General features: G+C 52.7%; 2 protein-coding genes across 7 annotated transcripts in view; one reads left to right on the forward strand and one right to left on the reverse strand.

Annotated features, from left to right (window-relative positions):
• Positions 1–13,495, reverse strand: part of Angptl2 (angiopoietin like 2) — a 30,087-nt gene extending 16,592 nt beyond the window's left edge. The window contains exons 1-2 of the mRNA XM_032902707.1: positions 13,071–13,495; positions 779–1,644 (exon numbers count right to left, since the gene is read on the reverse strand). Coding sequence (XP_032758598.1) covers positions 779–1,595 — 817 coding nt within the window. The 5' untranslated portion in view covers positions 1,596–1,644; positions 13,071–13,495. The remainder of the gene's footprint in view (positions 1–778; positions 1,645–13,070) is intronic.
• Positions 1–17,335, forward strand: part of Ralgps1 (Ral GEF with PH domain and SH3 binding motif 1) — a 234,415-nt gene that overhangs the window by 142,417 nt on the left and 74,663 nt on the right. The window lies entirely within an intron of this gene.

Raw genomic sequence — 17,335 nt, forward strand, 5'->3', positions numbered from 1 at the left:
TTTTCACCAAGTCAGTGCAGGGCACAGGCAGTGTTGGCAACCCCCTGGTGACATCATAGCACATTGTTTTCATGATGTCCTCCTTTGACACTGTAATTCTGTTTCCGTGTGTCTGAAGAGAGGACCAGCTCCACCTGAGCATCTTCAGCCCATGAACAGGTCAGTCATCCTGTCCCCAAGGAGCTGCAGGCCTAGTCAAGGGACCCTCATGAAAACCCCAGAGCAGGACTTGGTTACACTTCCCAGAGCATGCTCCCAAGGACCCCATTCTTTCATAACAGTGTCCCAAGAATCTCACGACGTGTGCTGAGGGTGTATGGAAGCCTTTTTGAAAACTAGGCAGCAACTAACCAATGGAAACTTCCCTCTGGTCCCCTAGTCTCTGCGAAGCATTAACTTTGAACTTAATAGCACACTATCACTGGCCTGGTGCTTATCACATGACATTTCCAGACAGCTCTGGGCTAACACAGGCACTTAGTGGCTAGACACCTAGCCACTAAGACAGGGTAAGTGCAAACCTCAGAATATCCAGGACTAGGTTCTTTCCTCTTAGAGACCAGAGCTGACCCCCCGTAGCTTCTAGCCTCCGGGTTCTACTTTCTACCACCTTATTGAAGCAGTGCAGTCCCTCGCTCCCATCGACCCAACTCCAGCAGCCATCCCAGGAGATTGCTAGAGGATTATGCAACTGTCTTGGGACTCACGTGCCCACTTGTACCCCCCCAGGCTAAGGGGCTCAGAGGCCCATGTGAACTGGGCTCCCCAAAGGACTTACCTGATGGCTTATCAGTGGAAGATGGGAGACTGGTAAGGGCAGGCATGGTGGGCAGGGAGGGTGGCAGCACCTTCAGATTCTGGTCACTCTGGATCTCATTAGTGGAGATCTGGTTGATGATGCGGTTGTAGGTTGGTGGCTGGTAGACCCGAGGTGGCGTGGCTGGGGGTGGCTGGGGCACAGGCCTGGCTGCAGGTACACGTTGGCAGTGCTCTTCAAGCTGGGCAATGACCTCTGATTGGTTGTGTGCCAGCATAGCCAGGTGCTGGAACTTGTGCTCCAGGTCCTTGTACTTGCTCGCCAGCTGCAGCATGTCAGCTGTCTGGTTCAGGATCCTGTTCTCCAGCTGGGAAAGCTCCAGCGCATTGTCTCGCTTGCGAATGATCTCGTGTAGAAGCTGCATGTACAGCTGTGTGACCCGAGAGTTCATGTTGCGGCTCTCCTTGCGCAGCAGCTTCACCTCGCTCACGATGCCGCCATCCACCTCTACCAGCTGCTGCAGCGTCTCGATCTGCCGCTTCTGCTTAAGCAGCTCATTGTTGAGCAGCTCCAGCTCCTGCTTGTGCACACGGTTCTCCAGGTGCACCTCGGGCTCTTTGGAGTTGACACAAATGGCACCTGTGACCCGCTGCTGGGGCACAATGAAAGTGTAGGTGCACTTGTCTGGGGACTCACCTGCCCTCTTGTACCTGTTGAGGTAAATGTACTCTCTCTGCGAACCATCCTCTGCGCCCTCAACATCAGCCTCTGGGCCTGTAGCAGCTCCCACGGTGGCCAGCAGTCCAAGCCACCAGTAGGTCACACACAGTGGCCTCATGGTCCTTGCAGTGTGCTCGTTGGTCTTTATGAATGAGGTCTCTGAAAGCCTGAGAGTGGAGAAATAAGGTCAGTGACAGCCCCATGTGCCAGTGGCTTGTGCAAGGTAGGACATTCCCCATATACATGTTGGGGAGCTGTGTTCACTCTCCTGGAGTCAGAACGGTTGTTGCGGAAATATCGATAGATGGGGGGCCCTGCAGAGGTAGAGAAGAAAAGGGATCTGCCATGCTCAGAGCCCAAGAATTTCACACTGGGCATGGTGGGGCTTGGGGTAGTGTCCAGTCCTTCTGTCCTGTCCTGGGACCCTCTGACCTTCACATTTCTGTGTTCTACACTCTCATACCCCTGAGCTTTCCCTATGTTCTGCCCATTAATTCTCTGATCTCAGCCCTTCTGGATCTAAGTTCTGTAAGGGCAGATGCAGGGTCTCTCTCAACCTTATGTTCCTAGAATTGAGAAGGCTTTGAAGTTAAAGGAACACAGAATGGGATGTGCTCACTTAGTAGTGGACAGTGTCAGAAGAAGTCTGTGTCGCTGTTTTAGCTGGGCTACAGAGCTCCAAACAGAAATCATCTGACCTCTTCTAAACCCAAACTCTTGTAACAGCCAGTGCCTTCAGGGTCCTGATCATCGCCAAGTTAGGCATGTGTTTCTGGCTTGTTTCTGGGACAATATATCCCTTGCCCATATGCTTCTCAGACATAAAAGTATGCCAGGCATCGTGCTTGCTGGATGCTGGGGATATGGCTGCCCCACTGGGTTTCCACATTACCATAGTTCCCAAGAACTGTAAGAAGGAGCAGTCATGTTTGTGAAAGGTTGTGAAAGGGCCCTGACCCAGTAGAGGGGTCAGGAGCACTTCCCTGAGAAAGTGAACTTTGTACTGACTCTTGAGGGATGAGTAGGAGCTAGATAGGCCAAGAGGGATGCTAGGGTGTGTGCTGTCCTTCCTCCAGGCCCCTGAAGGGCACCGCTCCAGCAGTCTTCCCAGTCTGGGTTTCCTATAGGACTGCCGCTGTCTCCCTGGAGCTCATCTCCCTTCTCAGTAGTGGACAGTGCTCCTCTCTTGGCAAAGACCTCCAGAGAGTTGCCCACACTCACAGACAGCTCCTCCCCTTCAGTCTCTGCCCTCTGCCCACTCTGCAGGGGTCTGTGTGGGAGGTCTTCTTCCTCCTCACACCTCCCTCCCAGTCTGCTCTTCCCTCACCCCCACCCCACCCACGCCCGATTTTTTCCCCACATTAGCAAATAGCGACTGTTCTAGTCACTCAGGCCGCAGCCCTTAAGGAATCCTCAGCTCCTCAGCCTCCTCTCCGTCTCTAATGCCTCTAATGCACCAGAGATGTGGCAGCCATAGCTTCTGGCTCCCCAATGCCCCTGCTGTCCTCAGCCACTCCCCATTGTCACCTATACTCCCTGCCTTTACTGTGTACCTGGATTATTGTGGCTGCCCCCTAACCTACAACCCTGTCCCTGCTCCCTGACAGCCAGAGGATCCTTTATAAAATCCTGGTAGAGTCTGGAGTTGCTCTTTAACACAAGACTTCCAGCAGCTTCTCACCTTAAAGAGAAAGGCGAGGACTCTTGGGACCCTCCCTAGCTCAGCTTCTGTTCCCTCCTGGATTTCATCTCTGGTCTCTTCCCTGCTTAGTCATGTCCTGCAGCCACTTTGGCCCCCTGGCTGTCCCTCAGGCTCTTGGGTACACTAAAGACCTTGATCTCCACCTCTCCCCTGTTTCTTTGTGCTCACCTTCCTTTCTTCTTCATGTCTTTGCTTAAAGTGACCTTCTCAGTAACATGCTCTCTCCCACCTCCAAGACTAACCTAAGATTGGGCCCCCCACTTCGCCTCAGAGTCCCTCATCAGGTTTGTGCTGTCCCTCCCCCCAAATGTCAGCACCTCTAGGGAGTCATTTTTGGTCCCTGTACCATTTTTAATGTCTACTGCCTGACCTAGAATAGAGACACTTGGTCAATATGTGGTGGTGGTGGTGGTGAGATGTGTGTGAAAAGACAGTCAGCAGCAGCTGTAGTGCAGCGGAGAGAGCTGTGGAGACAGAACTAGCAAGCAGGGAGCCGGTGTGGGACAGAGGTCGTCAGCCCTTGCAGTGGAGGTTATGGGTCAGATTCAGTGGTAACACTCATAGCATTCATGGGTTGGGTGCCGCCATGTGTCTGACCTGGGGTTTCTTCTCTGTGTTTTTACAGTGCCCTTGATGGCAGCTGCTCTGCTTCCTAATTTTTACAACATGTATTTATTCGCGTGTATATATGTAGGAGTACAAGTGCCATACACAGTTGCACAGGTCAGAGGACAGCTTGCAGGAGTCCGTTCTCTGCTTCTATCATATCTGTCTTGTCTCAGATCATCAAGCTTGGTGGCGGCAAGAACTCTGACCCACTGGCCAATCTCACCAGACTTAGATATTCTTACTCCCATATCACAGAGCAGGAGACTGGGACTCTGTTTTCAACTCTTGAGATCACAAGGCTAGAAGGTGGCACAACTGGAATTCAGCCCTGTGCTGATGGCGGTTAGCAGTTGAAAGCCATCAGCATCATCTCGAGTGCACTTGACATTCATATCTGCTGAACACCGGTTGTGGGACAGGGGCCCATAGAAGCTTCTTCTGGGAATGACTGGCTGCAGGCTGTACCATGAACCAGCCAATGGGCAGCTGCAGATCAGACCCTATTCTCCATGGGGCTCCACTGGGCTGTTTTCTACCAAAGGCCAGAGTCATGTTTGGTTCCAGCAGTCAGAGAAGGCCTGTTGGGCCAGGCAGGGAGAGTATTAATGGAGAGCTGCTCTGCAGAGAGGTGGGGCTTCAGTGGAAATAGGGTGGTTTGACAATGTTTGCCTGGCAAAGCTTTGGTTCCTTTGGAGCTGATGGTCACGCCCTCATTGTAGAAGAATGGGGAGAAGCTGGGCTCCAGGCTAGGGTTGGCCCTCCTACCACACCTTCTGTGGGCAGCTCACCTGCCTACTTGGTGACAAACACCTCTGTGCTGTGGCCAAGAAACTGTCAGAATGCCATGGAGGCAACTTGGCACCAGAGAAAAAACTTGATTTCTAAACATACCTGGGCATCTACATCTGGAGGATGTGCTGTACTGTTTATGGTAGGGTTCTGTCCCTTTCAACTCTGGGTCCTCACTGCTTGCCTTTGAACTTGAAATCCTGAAGACTGAGCACCCCCTTTGTGGAATGGGGTGGTTCAGCCCCATCGCACACTGGGTAGAGATGCATGAGGGTAGGATGTTGTGATGGCCACATGAAGGCAGGCACAGCAGAACCCCACTGAGGAGCACAGATGATGGCTCCACAGAGGGTAGGAAGCCGTTGCCCTCTTGGAGGAAAGGCCACTAATAGCCCACTTCATAGAGAACCCAGGTGGCTAGGGACATGGTTACTGAACCCCTTTTCCTGGACAAACATAGCTTGCCATCATTAGACTAAAAAGCAAACCAAACTTGACATGCGCTGCTCACACCTGTTCTGCTCACCCCGAAGGCAGAGTGCAGTATTTGTATTGTACCTGACGTAAAGGTGAGGAAGTGGAAGCCCAGAGAGACTTGATAGTCACCGAGTGTTCTGGCAGAGTCTAGGCTTCCGGGTCCATCTGCGTGGGTTTGAGCTTGGTGGGGTAATTTGGAGTCTGGTGCCTTACGGAAAGGAAGGCAAGGAACTGAGTCCCCGGGGGGCGGGGGAGCTGACATCCCCACTCTAGGTAAGTTGGTAGTGTTAGTGACCAATGGAGGGAGAACTTGGCATCCAGGTAGACAGGGTGTCCTGCCTAGGACCGTGCAGTAGGTAAAGTCCAGGCTGGACCACCAAGGGGCTTAACCAGGGCTGTGCTCTGGTGTGTCCCTCAGCCTCCATAGCAAGCATTTGTTTCCCTCTGCTAGTCTGGCAGTTCTGAATGGGCAGCAATGAGTCTGTTTACTTTTGCTTTCTTGATATTTATTCAGCTAATTGCATCCCAAGAGAAGTAACCCCCCAGCATTCCAGCTGTCTTAGGCTGGAGACTAGCTCAAACTGTAGGCAAAGTGCCCCTCCTTGCTTTCTCCCCATGACCAACAAAGAAAAGCAAACCCAACTGTTTTGCTTGGCCTAGAAATTAAAATAAAAACACCGATCGGAATCGCTTTTCCACATTGTGTGGTGAGGAGTTTCCATTGTGAGGGGCGGGCTTCCCTCTCCCTAGCAGCAGGGCTGCAGTGACCACGTGGCAGGACAGCCTTTGCACGTGGTGAGGACTCCCTGGGCTTGGGTCTCACCCAGCTCCTGTGGGCTGTCTGCGTGTCCCCATTCGGCCTGTGTGATGGGGCCACACACTGCGCGTCTGCATCCCTCTGGCCATCACAGCACTATAGCCTGGACATTGGGCAACTTCGTGGGATGAAGCTGTATCCTGCCCAGTGGCAGAAGCTACTGGCCTGGGATATGCCTCTGAGTTCTTATCACAAAGATTAGAAATGAGAAAAGTTCAAATAATAAAAATAACTCCAGCCAATTAGTTGTGGGAACCAAGCACCTTGTCTCAATCATGTCCCTGAATCTTCCCAGTGCCCACTGGGAAGGGCCCACTACTTCAGGAGAACCGTGTAGCCAGGGGCTGGGGGCCCACACGTGCATCCTAAGGGACTTTGCTGGTGAGCTCTCACACTCACGGTCTTTGTGGGCTGTGTATTTCTAGTATTTTTTCCTTAAATAGGTCGCATGTGTCTCAGGTTGGCTCTCAACTCCCTGTGAAGCTAGGGATTAGCCCTGCCTCCAGCTCTCCAGTGCTGGGACTGGAGGCCTGTGTTGCTACCCTGTTACGCAGTGCTAGGGATTGATGAGAACTTGCCAGGCATTCTGCCTGCTGAGCCATACGTATCCCCAGCCTAGTAAGCTACCTAATTACCACAAAGGTACATTCAAGGCTGGGGGCGGGGGGAGGCTGCTGAGACTGAAGACCATGACTTGTTGGCCTAGGCATGGAACTGTGAAGTAGCAGAAGCAGGCAGCAGGTGCACCAGAGACCCCAAGCAGGCCTGCTGTGGAAGTGCCAGTTGGACAGGGAACCCCAAGGAAAGCCTTCAGACCTAGGCAGGTGGAGGCTAGGGGTGCTGTTGGGGTCTGCAGCACTGGCTCTGGGGGGGGCTATCCTGGTCAGTCCACCCCAGCTAGCACTTCACTGCCAGCTGTGAGCACAAACCTGAGGAGGCGTCCCTGCCATGCTGGAGACCTAAGACGTGACCTTTGCCTAGGCCACAGGCCCAAGTGTGTTTGGCTGGCCCTCCCCTCCAGCTTCTGTGCTTGAGTGAGTCTGAAGAATCAGAGCATGAATGGAGATGGCAAGTCCAAGGTCAGGACAGCAGAGAGCCCAGCAAAGCTTAAGCAGCAGCAAATGCTTATTACTATAAAGGTTGTCGGAAGACCCAGCATGCCTGCAGAGTGGTTCCCAAGCCCGCCACGACCCAGGCTGGGGAAGGATACCTGCAGAGTTAAGTTTCTAAACAAAGAGTCATCGGGTGGGGAATGTGGCAGTAGTGGTGTGAACGCTAGCTGTCTTCTTTGTTACACATGTGTGTACCCCCACCCTGTGTCTTGTTGGCTTTCACAGTTCTGTGCATAGGCAGCTCCAGGTATGGTGGTCCTCTGATTATTATTACTAGCACCCAGGAAACACAGTATTGATCCCTGACCTAGGATGCAGATCACACTCGAATTGAGCAGCAAGGGAAGCCCAGGCTCCTAGGTGTTAGGTCGCCTGGAGTAAACACCAAACCATATTTGATGATCAGTCCTAGCCCGATGTCCTCACTCCAAGTTCACCTCTCCACCAGTATGAATAAAAGACTCCTGTTTGTTTGTTTGTCTAATGGCCAGGATGCAGTTGCTTCTTACTGTTGAGCAGACTTGACTTTCAAGTCAGCACAAGGGTGAGTTTTGTTGGATGTTAGAAAGAGCTTCTTCATCCTGTGAGTGGAGCGACCCCAGAATGGGCATCACACACAAACAGTGGTAGACTCACCTTGGGCAACCTGGAGAAGGAACTGTGTATCATTTGTCCTCCATGATTCACCCTGAGCCTCGAGGCCAGGGTGGGAATAACCAGTCTCCAACCGCCACCCTCCTTAACCCAGGATCCTGTGAATCATCCCTCACCAGAAGTCCATGAGGGCCCCCAGGGAGGCTGCAGCGAGAGCTGCACACTTCCTCAGCTTAGCAGTTGTCAGACTTTTGTATAAGTCCCTCTCCATTCAGCCTCCCATCACCCACAGAGTTAGCCTCTACCAGTCTGGCTCCGTCGTGGGGTCAGCCCTGTCGTGGGTGACTTGGGCAGAGGCACAGACCAGAGAAGCAGAAAGGCTAGGAGTAAATCCTCCAGCTGTGCTTGGGGGAGTGATGGAGATGGGGTGGGGCAAGCCTGAAGTCCCAGCTCTCGTGCACATGCCACGGGTGAGCTGCTGGCTTCCAGGGAAGGCTGACTGTGTGGAGGCGGACTGTGGTCACACCATGAGATCATAGGGGATGTGGTTAGGCCTGGGGAGCTGGGTGCCTATGCCAGGGGATGCGGATACCGATGTTACTTTTTCTTGCTGTATTATTTGGGAACCATTTTGAGATTCCCCCAAAGTCCACACACTGAACCCTCCGTGCCAGGAGTCAGGAGAGCAGAGCAGAGGCAGGGAGTGTCTGGAGAAACCATTTGAGAGTCCAGCTTCTGAGTTGGCTGCTGCACTTCTTGTCGTGCCTAGTGTGCTCTGGAGCCCTGGGTTGGGGGCCAGGGTGGGAGGTGGCTGAGGCTGGCTACACATCACTGCCCCAGGCAGCTTCCTGGAAACCCTGGGCATTGCCCGGAGCTTCTCTCCTGAGGCCAGCTGAGTAGCTGACAAAAGGTCACCTCAGCCGACAGAGATGCCTCCTTCACACAGCACAGGCACTCTAAGTAGGGACTGCAATCATTCCCATTTCAGAGATAAACACATGGAGGCAAGGGATGAGGACAAGGGCCAGGACCAGAGCTGCCAGATGGTAGGGGTGGGCTCCAAGGCAGCTTTCTTCCCCACACGCTCCTAAGTGGCTCCCTGCATCTGGGTGGGTGTGAGACAGACTCATGCAATCTGAATGGACCGGGGTCTGGCCAAGGCTGGTATGCCCATGAGACTCCTGAGATGTCAGGCCCTGCGTGCCAGTGCCCGGTTTAGGGGTATTAGGCAATTAAACCCGGGTCATCTGGTGTGCTAAGCCAATACACTACCCTATAATTCACTCCATATGCACTTCCAGGTCTAAATAAAACTCACATGGTATCAAGTCAGCATCCATACGTGTATCTTACCTTACATGCTTTCTGCCTGGAGAACAATTTCCTACAATCCTACCTGGTATGTGTCTGTCTTCCTTGCTAAGGCGATCTCATAAGGCCACCTCTCTGTGAAGACGTCTCCTCTCTACTCCAGCTTGCAAGAACAGTTAGTTATCTCCACCCAGCACCCAGAGCTCAGACTGTACTGGCTGGCTGCCCCAGAGTGTGAGCTTCTTAGAGTCGCCTCAGAATGCCCAGCTGCTTGTGTAGCAGCTCGGCAACTAGATGCCAAGGACTGCGTTTGTTCCACACATGCTCCTGGCTAGTCAGTCGTAAGAGACAGAGCAGGAACAAAGAGATGAGGGAGGGCCTGTGCTACAGGGGCCCAGAGCAGCAGGCATTCCTAACTTGGGTGGCAGCATTCAGGAGAGCTAAGGAGCCCTATGACCCAACTGGGATGGGGGCTAGAGGTGGTGGATCTAGGGGTAGGGGAAGTGCCTGAGGTTTGTCTCAGTGCTCATAGACTCATCCACCCTGCAGATCTCCTCTGCTGCCCAGGGTGGGCTCTGGAGAATCATTCAGCGGGGCAAAGGCAATACAACCTTCCATGGCAGAGGTTGGAGTAGGACCCACCCCTGGCAGGGCTTGGGCCTTCTGGAAACTAGGAATCTTTGGGAGATAAAGATAAGGTTCCTTCTGGGCATTTTTGTGGTGGGCTCCATCTGCCTGTTTGAGGACTGAGTGACAGAGGCCAAGTCTCTAGGGCTGCTGGCCTCAAGACAGGCCGGTTTCGCAGGGAGTGGACCTGCACAATGGCTCAATTGTCAGGGCCTGGCTCCACACGCACCCAGCACAGCATCTTAGCATTCCTGTGATTGGAACGTGTCTCACGGGGATGTGTACATGGAACCGGATGCTGTAATACCCCCACCCTACCCCAGCCCTGTTAGGAGCAGGATATGGCTTGGCCACAGAAGCTTCCTAACTTGGGTTTGGAAGGGTTCCTAACCCTTCCAAATAAGGGTTCTGATGTGTACTGTCTATCACTACAGACTCCAAGCTGCCTGAAGGTAAGCAGCCTCTTTGGTGTTTCCCATAAATTTACAAGAAAGATTCACTTCTCGCTACATCAGTTCTTCACAGAGATTTCTACTACATGGTTGTACCAGACTGTGAGTTGGGCTACAGGGATAGGTTAGAGCTGAGATTCTTCCTTTTTGGGCCACTGGTGGAAGATGCACTGTGTTCTGGAGCCTCAGTTTCCACTTCTGTACCCCTGGGGACCCTCTCAGCTCCCAGGGTCACCTCTGAAGACTCATGCCATCTGCTGGGTGTGTGTGGGATTGTTTACAGTCTGCCTGCCTCATCCTAGTGCGCTTAGGGTCTACATAACAGTTCTACCATGTGCACTCTGAGCTGAGAACATTCTGGATAAAGTAGGCCATGATTCAGTGAGAGGCTGAATATGGCTGCCCTTCTGGGAGACCTTCTGTCTGTTTTGTTCATTTCCAGATGCCTGGTGCTCCTCAGGAGCTGTCAGGTGTGGCCCAGGGTAGATGCTGAGCCCACACAGCAACCCCAAAGGGTTCCCCAGAGCAGTGATGAGAGAATGCCTGTCTTGTCAGGTGGATGAACCCAAGGCACTGCCCTCCACACACAGGGTGCAGAGGGTGGTGTCAGGGTGTGGGGACAGTGTGGAGCGTGCAGCTGTGCTTCCCATGCTGCAGATGTGGGCCCCACAGAGAAGGCAGCATGGGAACCAGGGAAGCACACCATTCTCTAAGGGATTAAGGTCAGCAAAAAGCAGACTTGACTGCCAGGGTCACAGGGTGGCATCAGGACAGACGGGGTCAGGATGCCATGTGGAGCAGTGGGGTAGGATGGAAGAGAGGGTGGGCTCTTGGACGGCAATGCGAGCTTCCGAGCCCATGGATCACATAGCTGTTAGCTTGGGAAGGTTAGCTTTTGTGAGCCTTTCTCTATCCTTTCACCTGCGAAGGGGGTGCTAAAATAGGATCCCACTTTCTAGGGGAGGGATCAAGATGGAGTAGGATAGAGTGCCTGCTCACTAAGCCCAGGGGCAACTTGTGAGTGAGCCCAAGGCCATGCTGGGCAAGAAGGAGTCTCCGGAATCATACACGCTGCCCTCCTATCTCCTTCCACAGTGTTCTCCTTGCCCTGATCTGTGTGTCCGTTCACAAAGTCAGTCAGCACCTATGTAGAAAGCCACCAAGTCCACATTACAGCAGGAAACCTTCAGCATCACCCATGCCAGGGCCTGGGCTGGAAGCATGCACTTCACAGCTGCTTTCCAGATGCCTCCAAGAACCCAGGAGCCTGCAGCGCTACACTGGCTCAGCTACACTGGTGCTGTGAGGCACTAGTACACCATGGCCAGGCTTGCTGGAGCCCGATCTCTGCTACCCAAGGGTGATACTGGATAGCATCCTGCTGTGAGAGTGGTGTTGGAAGTTTTGGTCTGGGTGTATATTTTCTTCTTACAGTGTACTTCTAGGGTGCAGAAATGCTACAGGTGGCCCCAAAGCCCAGTCCTAGATGCAGAATATCTTTAATACATTTTAATACCCTTTTATTATTTTATATTTAAAATATAAATGTATAAATAATATATAATAAATAAGATATAAAATAAAGGAATTTTAATACCTTTGAATACAGTTCCTCATGTTATGGTGACCTCCCCCAACCATAAAAGCTATTTCTTAATTGTAATTTTGCTACTGTTATGAATTGTAATGCAAATATCTGATATGTAAGCTGTCTGGTGTGGTTGCAGCCCACAGGTTGAGAACCACTGCTTTAGAGAATGCATCCAGGCCAGGGAAAGAATCGGGGTACTTGTTCTCCCCTCTGGCCAGTACTGCGGTTGGGTTCTCAATAACTGTTAACTAGATGTTAGAGACTCTGTACACGGGCTGAGAACTAAGGTCTCGTGCACCGCCCCTGGAGAGCAGTGATGTGTGACTTTGAGTGGCCCTGAAGTCACATGCCAGGCTGCTGCGTCTGGGAGGCGGGGGTAGTTAGGTGCATGTTGCGGGGCAGCTGCCAGTGCCTGCTCAGCTGTCGCTGAGCTGGGCCCTCAGCCTTCCTTATCACAGACCAGGAAACTGTTTAGAAAAGCTGTGATCTACCACTTAACTGAGTTCAGAGAGGAGCCAGCTCCTAGTCTCTGCCATACTAGACCTGTGCTCTGAAGAACCCACGTGAGGAGCATTGAGCTAGCTCTGGAACTTGTGCTCTCAGTCTTCCTCCCTGCCCCTACAAAACTCGATCTTTTTCTGAGTAACAACACTGGCCTCTGGGAACTCTCCTAATCCCACAGCAGAGGCAATAGCTGACCCGTGACACAGATGTCACAGGGAGAGGGAGGGGTCAGCAGAGAATTTCTGTTTGGAAATGTTATCTCATGCCGAGGGTTAGTGCTTTCAAGGGACTCTGTGTGGTGCCTGCTGTGTCCCCTCACTAGGCTGCTGGGAAAGTATGTCCTCCCTTCCTCAGCCATGTCCTGCCGGGCAGAGACCTGGGGTCCTTCTCTGTCCTTGGGTGCAGAGGGAAAGTCAGGGCAGCACTTTGCCCCAGTCCTATTGACAGAAACTTGTGGGTGACATGTTGTGTCCCGTACAGGACGCCTCTGCTCCTGGCACGCTGGCAGCCTGCGCTGCCTGGCCCAGGGCACTTTCTGAACAGAGGCTCCCACTGCCTCAGCTCTGTTGCGTCTGATTCTGCCGTAGCATATTCTCTAGCCTGGGTGTGCAGGAGTCCTGAGCTTCAACACAGCTTGCCCAGTCCAACACTGCCCTGCAGCTCTCAGCCTGCTGCCCTTTCAAATACATACCTACACACGTGCACATACCCAGCTACCACCCTGTGTCCAACAGCCACACCAGCTCACCCAGAGGCTCTTTGTCTGAAAGAGGTGAGCGGGGCTCACCGATGAAGTCCTCAACATCCCAGCCCACTGTGCTTGTGCCTCTGTACCACCCTGCCCAAGTATTCACAGTCCTCTGCCCTGTCAGATGCTTGATTTGGCTCCAAGCAAAAGAAGGTATGACCCCCTGTGGGGTCCAGCTGCACCCCAAAGCTGGAGGAGTCAGGGTTGCCCATCTCAAGCCGTCTTCCCCTGACTGCTGCAGTTGAGAGCTGGCCCCTTACCTCTTCTCTCCTGCTTGGCCCTGGAGCAGTGTCTCACATGCTTCACGGTGCCATCAGCGGGACAGCCTGGCCGTGGCCTCCAGGAGAGGTCCCGAGTCTTAGGCTGGACTGGCCGCCGAGCAGCCCTGCCTTACTGGCCTCAGCTGGCAGCAGTCTATGCTCTTAGAAGCTCTTAGGGATGAGGCTGGCTCTGGTGTCACTGGGGCTGCTCCCAACCTGCTCTCCCTCACAGCGTGGTCCGTAGCTGCCTTAGTGCGTGCTCCTTGCAGGTCCTGGGTCCAACAGCACCACTCAGGGCTTGGGGTCCCTCCCCAGGCCGACAGCAGCAGCCTCAGTTGAACTCCCAGGTTCTTTGTGGAGCCTTTACATGCCGCCAGAGGAAACTGTGAGCACAGCCTGACCCTGGTTGGCTGCAGGCACTTCTCTCCGCCCACCAGTGCAAGAGGATCCCCCAGGCCCCAGAAAAGCTCTGGGCCTCCCCTCAGCTCCAGACAGGGGCGGGCCGCCTGGTGATGTCACACTAGCTCCAGCCCCAGCTGGCCCAGCCCCTCCTGCCCGCTTTTGCAGCCTGGGCGGGCCCCTCCTTTGGCATAGGAAGACTGGCCAGCTCTGCTCCTGGCTCACCAGCCTGCACTCCACTCCCTGAAGCCTGATGTTATTGGGGTGCCCTTTGCAGGCAAAGTGCTTACACTGGACTGGGTAATGGGTTTTGAGCAGCTGCAGCTGTGCAAGCGGAAGCCCTCCTCACTCGTTTTCTGTGGATTGCCCTACTAAGCTCTCAGCACCCTTCTCCTCACTCTCCAAACCACTTCATCCTTGCAGAAGGCTAGCGTGTTGCAGTGGATGAGGACAGTGAAAATGCCATGGCTGGGTTGGGGACCAAGCTAAAGGAAGCTGTTTCCCACTCCCTGAGTCACCTATCATGAGCTTCCTTCCCTACATCGAGCCACATTCCAACAGCTCTGCCACTGCTGAGTTCACTGAGGTCACCTGGGAAGGTCCTATTACAGGGTCAAGGGCTCTCGTGTGCTGGGTAGGCAGGTAAGCTGCACTTGAATCCCAAGCCCCTGCCAGCCTCAGTTCTCAGCTGTGACTTGGGGGGCTATTCAGGGAACACATGGTGGAGTCCCCAGGAGCTGCCAACTATGAATGGCCAAGTGAGTGGACCGCGAAGACGGTTGGCTCCGAGTAGAGAAGGAAAGGTGACAGTGATGCCCAGGCCAGCATCCTTCAGATGCATCAGATCTATTGAGCCAGTCAGCGGAAGGCCACTGGCCTCCTGCAGGGGTGCAGAGATGGGGAGGCCCCAAGCCCCATGCACAGGCTCACCCTCTGCTTGGTACTAGTGATGACTCTTCTTTGAAAAGTGTTAGTGGTGATGGTAAAGTTTAGGTACAAACTAGGAAGAAACTTTAGTGGCCCTCTCTTACAGCAGGGTACCATGGGATATATTCCTGGTCTCTAAAATTTAGACAGATCCGCTGTGGCTCCCTCTCCCTGGACTGCCATCCTTTTGTTCAGGAAACATTCTTTTGTCTGCTTTTCCTCAGCCTACCCAGCCCCTCCCCTTTTCTGTCAATTTCTCCCCTTCCTAGAAGAAACTACAGACCTTACAGGACACCATTAGCCAGAGAGCTGGGCTGGGCTGGGCAGGACGTCCGTTTCTACCACGGGGTGAAGATGTCACCTGCTCTGCTTTCTGTCCAGGACCTGGACAGGTTCTGTGACTGCACACCACACCTTTGGCAGCCGAGTCACGCAGCACACTGAGGGACTGCCCCTCACCTCTCTCCCTCACTTCTAGGATGTGTTAGCCAAAGCCCCTGTTCTCTGACAGCAAGCACTTGGGCTGGGAGAAAACTGCTGCGAACTGAGGATGCATCTTACAGGAGGTGCAGCAGCCAGGGCAGCTGCCAGATGCAGCCTCTAAGCCCAGTTCCATTGGATGGCTCAGACCCAGGAGGCAATTCAGGTAGAGGGGGACAGACAGGTATAGGAGGAATGGGTAAAGATGCTATGGTTCTTCAATGATAGCCCCCCCATCCCCCAGATTACCAGGAGATTCTGACACTCCTCCCAGTGAGAGGTAGTATCCATTCTCCACCCTTACAAGTCTCTGTATGGTACCAATTTGTACTGGTAATGCCAATAGCCAGAGAACAGGTAGTTAATTAAAGGCCTGGTGACATCTGCTTTGTCCACTGGGATACTACTTTCTCATGGGGCCTTGAGCAAGCCAGCGCCTGAGGAAATCAGGGTTCACAGTACATGACAGTACAGCCTCCACTGGCATGTGTGGAGCGTTGCCTCCAGACAGTCCCAGCCCCTAGCTAATTACCGAATTACCTCACCTGTACTTTACTCTCACCCATGCAGTCTCCCTGTCAGGGTCCTGGTTGTGAAGGAGAGAAAGAAACCATTCTGCACATCTGAGTTCCTGGCTCATAGTAATGGAATCATTATAGACTACTGAGTTTCGATGCCTTTGTTAGACTACAGAAGTAACTGGAGAGACGGGGGCAAGAACAGCTATGTGGTGCTCTTGTATTTTGTTTCGTTGAGTTAGGATACTATTACATAGGCTGGCCTCAAACTCAAAATCCTCCTCCCTAAGCCTCCTTAATGCTGGAATTACAGACACACACCACCATGCCCAACCAGAAGGTGTTCTTTCAGTGGGGCTGAGAAAGAGATGAGGCTCTGTTAGAGAGGTGAGATTAAATCCCAAGGCTCCAGCTGGCATTGTCTCTGTAAAAGGCCGATGTTGAGGGGTCTGCTGCTGGAGCCACAGGCTGGGCATCTGAAGCTGTGCTTAGAGCCGTTTGGTGAGAAAGACAGGTCGTAGGCCGTAGGACTTACTCGATGGCAAAAGGAGTCCCCAGGACTAGCACCTCCTCTGGTAGCGGGTGTAGCTTATGTAGCGGGCTGTCATAGTATTGCTGTTTGCATGAATCAAGGCTCCACACTGTCAATAGCACCAGAGTGGCCCTGCCCCACCCATCTTTGCACAGCCCTGGCCCTTTCGGTGGCCCACGACAATCAGGTGTCCTTCTGGGGAGCTCGGCTTCAGAGTCAGTTCCTACTTCTCCTACTGAAAGTGCCTCTGGACCCCATTTTCCCTCGTCTGTAGAGTGGGGGTAGATAGTCCCTCAGATCTACCTCAGAGCTATTATAAAAACTAAATAGGGGCTGAAGAGAGGGCTTGGCTGTTGAGAGTGCTAGCCTCTCTTCTAGAGGCTGAGTGCGATTCTTGTACCCGAGCGGTGGCTCCCAACCATCTGTGGCTTTCCCACCTTCTGGTCTCCCTGGGTACCAGGCATACAGTGGAGCACAGACACACATAGTGGCAAAACACTCATACATATTTAAAAAACATCTTTAAAATATTAAATGAGCTGTAACACATTAGTTTAAGGCTCTCTGGCTCTGTACAACTTGTGAATGCTGACTGTAATAATTGCTGGTGCCTCCTTAACTAGGCGGTCAGTACCTGTATACACAGATGTTTCCTCATCCACTTTGGGTTTTGATACAGGGTCTCTTGTATCCTAAAATGACTGAATCTACCATGTAGCAGAGGATGACCTTGAACTTTGCATTTTCCCATGTCCACCTCCTGAGTGTTGGAATTTACAGGTGTGCATGGCTGCATCTGGTTCATGCGGCCCTAGGGATCAAACCCACTGCTTCTTCACGATAGGCAAGCACTCTGCTGAGCCACCCCTCCAGCCTTGTTTGTTGGCTCAGATAGGGTCTCCCTGTGTAGCCCAGGCTGGCTTTGCCTCAGCCTGGGTGTTGAGATTGCAGGTAGGGACTATCACATTTGGCTACAGCCTTATCTTTTCCTCTGTTCTCTGAAGTTTTTCTCTTTGTGGCTTCTCGCAGTTTGACTGGGATGTGATTAGAAGCAATATTCTTTGTATTGATTCCTTGCTGTGTTCACTGAGGCTCTTGGGCCAGTGACTGCTCTTCCCTCTCACTGCATTTAGGAGAGGAGCTTTGTTTCTTACATGTTTTCATGCAGCATTTTCTCCCCTCCTCTTACAACCCCATCTGCACACTGCCATCACTGAGGATCTGTCTGTACATTTCCTCCCCCAGTTCAGTTTGGATCTTTTCTCTGGTTCCTGCTTTGCTCATCTTTCCTTTCTTCTGTGTATCAATCTATTAATAGCAAATGAAAGAGTTTGTTAAGTATTGTACTTTTCACTCATATTTTTCACTTGAAATTTTTTAAAAGGCAGATTCTGGTTATTTAGCCCAAG

The sequence above is a fragment of the Rattus rattus genome, chromosome 5, assembly GCF_011064425.1.
Source record: "Rattus rattus isolate New Zealand chromosome 5, Rrattus_CSIRO_v1, whole genome shotgun sequence".
Classification (NCBI taxonomy): domain Eukaryota; kingdom Metazoa; phylum Chordata; class Mammalia; order Rodentia; family Muridae; genus Rattus; species Rattus rattus.